This window comes from Myxine glutinosa, chromosome 12 (genome assembly GCF_964187855.1).
Source record: "Myxine glutinosa chromosome 12, kmMyxGlut1.1, whole genome shotgun sequence".
NCBI classification, from domain to species: domain Eukaryota; kingdom Metazoa; phylum Chordata; class Myxini; order Myxiniformes; family Myxinidae; genus Myxine; species Myxine glutinosa.
In genome coordinates this window covers 50,823,451-50,833,476 of record NC_136272.1, presented here as the reverse complement: position 1 = coordinate 50,833,476, position 10,026 = coordinate 50,823,451, and the positions used below count along the sequence as shown (strand labels likewise).

Below are 10,026 nucleotides of genomic sequence, written 5' to 3'. Positions count from 1 at the left end.
GAAATAACTTACTAACAAAAAATTGGATTTGACTTGCTTTTGGTTGACAAAAAAACAACAAAATAAAAAACAACTTACTAACAACAAATGGATTTGACTTGCTTTTGGTTGACAAAAAACAACAATAAAAAACAACTTACTAACAAAAAAATGGATTTGACTTGCTTTTGATTGACAAAAACAACAAAATAAGAAATAACTTACTAACAAAAAATGGATTTGACTTGCTTTCGGTTGACCAAAAAAACCCCAAAATACAACTTTCTAACAAAAACAGGATTTGACTTGATTTTAGTTGACAAATACAACAATAAAAAACAACTAACTAAAAAAAAAGGATTTGACTTGCTTTCGGTTGACCAAAAAACCCCCAAAATACAACTTACTAACAAAAAAAAGATTTGACTTGCTTTCGTTTGACACACACAAAAAAAAGATTCGAACAAAAGACTTGACTTGTTTTTAGCCTCTTATCACTAACGCAATGTAATCGAGGCATTTGCAAAGGACTTTCATTTGTCCCACAATATCTCTACCATATCCACGCCATAGTTCTCCTGCGGTCTAGATTTGCACAGAATGGCAGACGATCTTCAAAAGAGAACACGCATCGAATCGGTCGAAAAGAAGTACAGCAAAGCAAGTCATAATCAGACCACTACAGTAAGCCTTTATTAGCATTACTAATCATTGATACTCCAGTGGATGATTTGGTCCTTTCCACAATTGCAATGCAAAACAGAAATGAAAAGTAAAAATAATGAACCAACACATTCAAATACATGCCCTTAATCTGAAGGCGGACTTTCGGCAGTGGCATTATGTTACATTGGAGTACCAAAAAAGGGTCACGCAAAAACATTATGATTGAAAAAAGTACTTATCAACTGATACACATTGCTACAAATATTAAGGGTTTGCAATGTATCATTCTGATAAAAGCAAACGGAACTTCTACACTCATTTCACGGAAACCTACAGTATATCTTTATGCGTACAGTATTCTGCTACGAGCAATACAGTGATTACAAAGCATATGCACATCTTCCAATCAATGTTAGGCTAGAGAGTCCTACCAAATTGTACAGGAGTAACCAAAACAAAAAGAATCCAAATAGTTTAAAACGGACAAAAGAAAAAGAAAACAATTGGCCTTCCCAATATCATTACTGCTCACAATACCTGGAACACAAAGAAAATGTTACAAAACGTTCCCAAAATTAAAAATAAAATAAAAAATATATAATGAAAAGAAAGAAACTCGTAATGACAAAGCAAAAAGACCTTGCTTGGAGCATAACCACAAAGTAAAACACCGGCACAGAAGTTGCAAAATGCACTGTTTTCAACAGCTGTAAAAGTCTATGGAGGTGCATCCATCCAGCCTATTATTATTAACTCTAAAAAGACATGCAGAAATTGTACAACTAAGTGCAAAATGTGTGTAGTCTCTTCTTCTTTAATCCAGAGAGGTTTGATCTAGTTGAGGTATGCTTTCTAAAAGAGATGTCTTCTTTGTTTATCTTCATATAGTGTTTAAACATATTTACAATGACGTGAAAAAAAAAAAAGAAGTATTCCAGCTTTTAGCTTCAAACATTTTTGTTCGCTCCGAGTCAGAAAACGACATTGTGCACTTAACAGCTGACGGGTCTACTATGTTACAATGTCTTTCAGACATGGGCCCCTCGCGTTTCACTAAAGCTTAGCTTGATAAGTGCTGTAAAGCAGTCTTACAAGAGAAAATGTCTTCTCACGAGAGTCCGTCGGATGGACGAGCTCACACCAGGTACCCGGTGCCTTGTGGCTGCAAAGGGTATGTAAGTAAGTGACGTCACAAAAAAAGAAGAGGAGGCAGCGTGCCTTCTGCCCCTATTCAACAATTTCTTTTCACCTTTTTAAGGTGCGTTGGGTGGGCGGCAACAATAACCGACGACTTTCCGTATTCAATTTTGTTTCGTTTCCAAAGCGTTTCGTTCCATCTCGATGGTGTCTCTGCGTGTTCGTGGTTGTTCAACAATGGGCGACGAGCGACTGGACAGCATCTGCGGCTCATACGATGGGACATGCACTGGGTCATTCATTGTGAGGAATGTAGGATCTGTGACGTTCAACACGACCATTTGCTATGATAACACATTGCTTCAGAGATGCAGCTTTGGTTCCAGGTAACTGAAGCTAGGTATTTCTTTTTGAAGTAGGTTAGGTTAATATTTTTACTTTTAATAACCACAGCAAAATGCCCTTTGTCTTGATTCTAGTCATAGTGTTATTTGGCTTCTTTTGGGAAAAAAAACAAAATAAACAAAACAAGGGTGTAAGAAACAACAAAAACTTCAAAATCATCTTTGGTAATTTTGTTGAAATTATCCAAAGGAAAAAGTTAAATAAATAAATCCTAAGTGTAAGTATAATAAAAACGTAAATCAAACTCTTCAGTCAGAGAACGTAGCACCTAAAAAGGTCAGGTAGAGAGGTCTGTTTTCTAAAAACAAGAGGAGAACTTTGCAGGTTTTTGGTCTTGAAGAAGAAGCATTGGTCAGATGAAGCAGAGAGACGGTGGGCTGGATCGAGGCGCTGAGCAACCCAAGATGCACAAACCGTTATGTTAAATCTTTATGTGGTTTTTGTCAACCCATCACTTGCTTGTATTTACATTCTGTTAAAAAATTTCTACTGGTTCGATGCACCAGGGATAGACAGAGTGGTTGCCACCCTTAAAATGATGAAGGACAGCTTTTTCTTAACTCACATATTCCTCTAGGTGTGTGAATACAATTTTGGTTCACTTGACAGGACAGGTAGACAGTGTGTAATAAAGCATTTGTCGTTTTTCTAACTTTTTGATAATTTTGGAAAGCTGCGATAACCCTTTGGTCTGTACCATTCCAAAAAGCAGACGTGATCCCTTTGATATGACAAAGAGAGCAGCCTGGAGGAGCTGAGGAGCTTTTGGTAAGATCAGAAGGAGACCACGATCTCCGAGGCAGTAAGAACAACTCTTCAGGGCATGGAACTTGTCGGGAGCTCATAGTACGAACACCATAGTGCCTTAACATTTTAACAAAGCACACTTCTCATGGTTGTTACTGATATTCCTGGTACCATGGAAAATAGGCGAGAGCTCTAAACCCTTACCTACCCATACTTCCATCCACTATCGGCCTCTATTTCCATCCAACACCCTGCCCTGGGTTCTAGTGTAGAAGGAGAGGAGCTTGTAGTAGAGGTGTTGAGAGGTGACAGAGTAAGAGAGGTATTGATTAGCAATGTGCAGAGCTTGTACGCCCGCACTCTTTTGGTCGAAAACGTTGCATTGCGAGACGGAACGGAAGGAGTGATCACATGGCTCCTCAAGAAGAGGTCTTTCTGTCTCTGCCTTTCTCTCTTTCTCAATCTCTCGCTCTCTCTCTCTGCTGGAGCTTCCTGGGAATCAAGCTCATACTAAAGTAGCAAAAGGAAAGAAAGAGCTGTTAATGGTGTCTCGAGTCCTATTGCTGATGATGTGGCAAAGCACTCCAAAGACGACGGAGAAATGCCGGCGGCTTCTTTTCCTCTAAAGCTGGGCAGGAGAAAAATACTGCTAAAAGTTCCGCTACATGCAGGAGAAAGGGAATAAAATGTGTCCAACCCATTGTGTTCAATAACGCTTCACCCGAATTAAAAAATAAACTAACAAACAAATAGCAACAATGCAAGACAGCAATTACTAACATAAAAAATTCACAGTCTTTCCCTGCTTCTTTACCCCATATTAACTCTGTCCCTATTCAGTGAAATTCAACAAAGCCTTCCAGCCATCTCATCCTCCACAAACATCATCTCACCCTTCTCATTTTGCCCTCGTCCATGACCAGACGCCAATGCGCCAAACATTATTTTCATGCATAAAATTACCCTTGCTTACTCCTGGGCCCGCAATTCCAGCAGCTTCCCAGAATATCGCTTGGCAGGGGTGTTAATTAAGATCTTGCCACCAACAGCGAGAACTTCCATCCTCTGGAGATCACCAGCATAGCTCCGAAATGCTTTGGGACAGAAAAAAAGAGCCCCAGCATTGTCGTGCTGGGCCTTGAGCTGGGGGCTGGTTCAGGCCTCGTCACAAGGCCATGGGTCCATCCTTACTGCACCTCCTCGTGCAGAGGTTCCTCATCTGGCCCCGTCTCGTCCGTTATATCGGGGATGTGCATGGAGGGTGTGACCAGCGAGAGCGGCCCGTTCACTTCATCCATCTCCGTTGGCTCTTCCTTTACCTGAAAAGTGTGCCTGTGGATCCATAAAGGTTTCTTGTTAGTTTCGAAGAGCAATCAATGAGCACAGTTCCACTTTTTCATTTAGCAAGTGCATATTTCAATAACAAATTATCATCTGCTGATTTTATCCTCACACGGATGCAGCTACTTGTTTCCGTCCTCAACCCTCTTCCCCCTCCCAGTTCACTGTCTTTCTACTGTTCTTTTTGTTCTGTTACGTCTTGATCTGTTTTGTGTTCTAGATCCTCTATGAGCCTCGACACTTTATACAAAAAACGAAGGTGTCGATGCTGTGCTTCCCATCGCCCTCCTCGCTAAACTTGAAATCATGGACATGTAGGGAATTTGGGGGAAAATAACGTCTAATTTTTGAAAGGTAACATGCGATCTCCAGCATCCACAAGCAAATAGATAGATTGGCACCCCCCCCCCCCCCCCTCTGAAAGACAGAGTAAGATCATCTGTTGACCACTGTTGCCTCTGTACAATATGGCAGTTCAAACACCAAATAGTCCAAGTGAATTTACAGAAGAACTTCCTGCAGAGGTCGAGTCTTTGGAATATTGTCTGTTGGACGACATCCGAAACACATTGGTGAAACGATTCCACTGGTTTCCATGTCACGTGTGCTATAGGTAGTGTTTCTCCCATTCTAAGTAGGTATACTCTCTGTACATTGAGTTGATGTCAGTGGACTGTGTGCTGCTTAGCATATTCTTAGTGGGGCTGAATCCCGGTGATTGCGGTGGCCAAGGAAGATATTAAAAGTTCATGTCATGGAGTGTAGACTAATCACGAAGCACATAGGTACGATCGATAGCGGTATTATCATCACCTTTGAGGAGGTAATTCGACATAAAGGAATGTAATTGGTCTGCAATAACGCTCAGATCTTCAAGGGATGTAACGCAGTCATTCACAGCGACCACAGGAGGGATTAAGATCCAGGCTATGCCACAAAAACATTCCAACAGCCATTACTTCTCCTTGAGCAGCATGCAGAGTAGAAATAATATGATGGAAATGACGACATTAACCTCATGCATTTGTTAAATAAAACCCTCCATAATTTTCGTTTTAGCAAACAATGGGAATAGTTGTTCGAAAGACTGCGTTACATCTTGTCAACAGGCTCATCCTAAAGATCTTGGCACCTGTGAAGATGCACCTTTCTGTTTGCAGATGAAACCCAGTCGCGTGTGGAATAAAGCAACTGCTACAATGAACTCTTGCCAAATTTGAATACAGTAAACTTGTCTCAGCTGACTCTTTAGGCCACCAACTTCAAAATATTCCATGGTGTATTTATTTATTTATTTATTGGAAGTTGGAGCTCTCTTTGTCTTTATTTTTTGTTACTGCAAGTCTGACTTTGGACTTCCAGGAAATGAAAAAAAACCAAAACAAACCATGGTTACCTCCAAAAACATTATGTTGATGGCCTTGATGGAGATGGAGGTCAAGTTGCTATAGAAAGGTGGTGATGGTTTTGACATCTCTTAGCAATGGAGTCCTGCACCATAACTACTTCCTGTCCATTGACCCAGATTGGCATTTATATTTGAGCAGATTCCATACAGCTGCAGTCACCAATAATGAGATGTATTGAAATTGCAGAAATGGATTCGGTAAATTTGGGTCTACAAACTGGAAGTATGTGTGATTTTAGTCTTCCTCATGGCTATGCCCCTTAGAGATGTCTATCCATTGCCATCTTCGTTTCATTATCTTTGATCTTTATTTCAATCTCCATTGAGCTTGTTGTTTTTTTTTTATAGTATTGTGTTATTTAACGTTCATACGCCCATTGTAGAGAGCTCCTCGAAGCTTTGAGTGAAGCCCAGTGAATGGTCAAGTTGTATAAGCAAATGGATGTGGGATTTAATTGCTGCAAGTGCTCTCAGCCCACTGCTGTTTATCATGGTGACGGAGATGGAAAGCAGGAAGGAAAACATGAGGGGTATTATGGGGAGGATCTTGTATGCGCATGATCTGGCTATTGTGATGGAGAGTAAGTGGGAGATGCAGGAAGTACTGGGGGAGTGGATGGAGGCATTTGGGAAACATGGGCTGAAGATGAGTATGGAGAAGACCGAGATGATGTGGGTTGGGAAAAGAAATGAATATCAGTTTGGAGGGGAATCAGATCAGACGGGGAAATAGGTTTGAGTATCTGGGGGGGAACAGTGACCAGGGATGGTAAGTCGGAGGCAAAGGTGCGGAGGAGGATTCAGGTGGGTGCGAATGCATGGAGGGGGGTGGAGGGAGTAATGGCCGACAAAGATATCAAGGGGATTAAAAGGGAAGGTTCTGATGTTGTGTGTAACGCAGGCCTACCTTTATGGTCTGGAGCAGTGGTTCCAAACCTTTTTTTCTGTCGTTTCCCCCTTCAACCAGTTCAACCCCCCAAATTTCCCCCCACCCCACCCCCCCCGTATATTTATATATATATGAACAAGGAAAAAAGTAGCCAAAACACAAAATTTATTCGCTTAATAACATAAATAACATAATAAATAACATTAAAATATAGCAACACACACACACCCACACACTCCTACACGTACATACAAACATACAAGCTTCCCCCCTGGAATCCTAAAATTTCCCCCAGGGGGAAATTTCCCCCAGGTTTGGAAATGCTGGTCTGGAGACAGTGGCACTGACAGAGAGGCAACAACAGAGGCCGCAGGTTTGTGGAGTTGAAGAGGGTGGATAGAAGGAGGATGGATGAACAGAGGGAGTAGATTGGTGTGCAGACAAGCTTTACAGAGAGATTGGTGAAATGCCGGCTGATATGGGCTGGATGCTTGGTGCGGATCGGGGATGAGACAACGGCAAAGAGTGTATATGTTGAGGGAGCAAAGTAGGAGGAAAAGAGGCAGACTGCGGTTGAGATGGGAGGATTGTGTGAAGAGGGATATCAGTAATATGGGGGTGGTTGGAGAGTAGAGAGAGTTAGCGGAGGACAGAGGGAAGTGGAGGAGTATCGTGATCAAGGCATGGCAGGAGCTTGGTGCCATTGGCTCTCACCCCTTATAAATGGAAGAGGAAGAGAAGAAGAATGCTCTCCAGTAGAAGTGATAACTGCAACTTGAATGCTTTTTTCTTAATTCCAATTTTCGCCAATTTGAATGTTTTTGGGGATGTATATGTTCTAATTTGTGATTAATTGACACTAAATGCAGATCAGACCAAGCAGAGCAGGAACATTTGGCCCTCTCTCTGAATGTCAATCGTAAGCCAGCTGGGTTTAATTAGTTCGATAGCAACTCTCTGGAGACAATCGGTTTAGAGAGGTTGTTAACCCAATGGTTGGGACTGATACTTTCAGCCATATTTGAACCCTGAGGTTTCAGATATGAACGGGAGGTATGGGTTAGGATATGTGAGCTCCAGGGTGATCATAAGGAGGAAATAGCAAACCAAAAATAACTTACGCATTACTTGGAGCAGCATATTTACTTTTGAAAAAGTATGGTCATATTAGGCTAAGAATCCATGTGAACTCTCGATGTCGTGATCACATGAAGTCAGGCTCCATGTAAGCACATTGGCATCCATGAGGTCAGTTACCTTCATCATCCTATGGCTCAACAATGGCACGAAAATAGACTCATCGCGAAAGTCATCACTTTCATCTTCGTACTATGAAAAATAATGCACTTTCTTTAACAAAATCGGTCGCTGCACTGTGAATCACTTTTAAAAGAAGGCACAATTTTTATTTTGCGAGCGTGGATAGCGAGTGGAATAAGTCACATGCCAATGATGTTAAATGCCACCTATACTTTAATGGTTCGAAATATTCCCAACTTCTCATGGGGTTGGCCAGGAAAATGTTGGGCCCAAGTCTTTCATAAACCAGCTGTATGGCCAGGCCTGATATTTGATTGGAGGTGATTTGGGAAGGAATTTGCAATATTGAACTGTTCAGGGTGCTGATGATACTCTACTCTTCCCAAAAGACACTGGTGGGAACTTTAACATTCATCAAAGAATGCTACAAGACGGGACACCCGGCTTAACACCAATCCGATGGATGGCACACTAGTTGATGGTTTATAGTCCTATGGTTGATAGTTGGACCGGCAATGCAACCCAGTCAATACACTTAAAGATAAGTATGTTACTTGTGCACCATATTGTCAGACTCTACACTATGCCATAACCTTTCTGAAACTATGTAACCACGACCATGAAGAGGAGGGGACAAAATGCAGAGCAAATCAGTCTTTGCAGAACAAACTAGAACGACACTTGGTAGAGAGCATACCTCCGGCAAGCTGGACAGTTCACCTTTTCTATCCCACCGATAAGCCAATCTGGAACCGGACCTGAACGAAAATCGAATCAGCTTGTTCTTGTCACATAACCAACTCATCCACCAAGTTTTGTCATAAGTCGTCCACAACTTTTTGAAATATCTTGCTATATATCGGTTTTAGCCCTATCACTCAATGGTGAAGAATCACTTTAAAAATTCTCTGATTTAGATCCGGATTCGAATCTTCAACAAAATTGAATCAATTCTTTCTTATCAAACACCCAACATGTCCACTAATTTTCGTCCAAATCCCCCCACAATTTTTGAGATATCCTGTTCACAAATAAACAAACAAGAAAGATGTCATGCAGAGCACAAATCTCCCCAAATAAAGTTTCCATGGATAAATCAAATTGTACATTTTGTTAAGATTAAAATCGACTATCTTAATCAAAGCTCGGGTCAATCGGATTAAAATTTATCATTTTTCAGAAGAAAATTGATGAAATTAGAAGTTTGACTTTGAGTTGACCTTTGACCTTTTGACCTCAAAAACAGTTGGTTTTCCAATTCCATGATGTACTATGCAATTGCTCTTCTAATTTTCAGGTTAATAAGATGAAAAGTGATGATTTTCAGACGAAAATTGATGATTTTAGAAGTTTCACCTCGAGTTGACCTTTGAACTTTTGGCCTTAAAATAGTTGCTTTCCCAATTCAACGAGGCACTCTGCAATTGCTGTTTAATTTTCAAGTCAATCGGATGAAAATTGACAATTTTATAAATTTGACCTCAAGAAGGTGGATCAGACTCGGCAATGGTTGCTAGAGTGAGATGTGCATGGAATAAGTTTTGGGAACTGAGTGGCGTGCTGACGAGGAGGGGAGTGTCGTTGAAGCTGAAGGGAAAGGAGTATGCTGCATGTGTGAGAGTGTTATGATTTATGGGAGCGAGACATGGGTAATGAACGTAGAGCAGCAACGAAGGTTGGAAAGGGTGGAAATGCGAATGGTTCGGTGGATGTGCGGAGTATCGTTGAGAGAGAGGAGGACAAATGATGAATTGCAAAAGATGATGTGAATAGAGCCTGTGATGGATGCTGTGAAGAGAAACAGGTTGAGATGGTTTGGTCATGTGTTGAGGAAGGATGAAAGTGACTGGTTGAGAAGAGTGATGGAAATGAATGCAGAAGGAAGTAGAGGACGGGGAAGACCGAGAAAGACTTGGCTAAAGATGGTGGAAAAAGAAATGCGGGCAAGGGGGTTAACAAGGGGAGATGCAGAAAATAGGGCAAAATGGAGAAGATTGTTATGGGGCCCGCAAGGCTAACCCCCGCTCTAGCAGGGAAAATGGCCTTAAAATGCCTGTTGTTGTATTACCTTTGACCTCAAGATAACCTTTGACCTCAAGATAACCTTTAACCTCAAGATAAAAATCTTCGACTTTGCAAGTAACAAGCAGACAGACATGAGTGCAAACATAACCTCCATCCACCTTTAGTGGTG

General features: G+C 41.3%; 1 protein-coding gene across 1 annotated transcript in view; it reads right to left on the bottom strand.

Moving 5' to 3' along the window:
- Positions 1 to 649: 649 nt before the first annotated feature.
- The window catches only part of FOXP2 (forkhead box P2), a 398,689-nt gene continuing 389,312 nt past the window's right edge, over positions 650 to 10,026 (bottom strand). Inside the window, exon 16 of the mRNA XM_078766261.1 lies at positions 650 to 4,266. Within this exon, the coding sequence (XP_078622387.1) occupies positions 4,122 to 4,266 (145 nt within the window). The 3' untranslated portion in view covers positions 650 to 4,121. The remainder of the gene's footprint in view (positions 4,267 to 10,026) is intronic.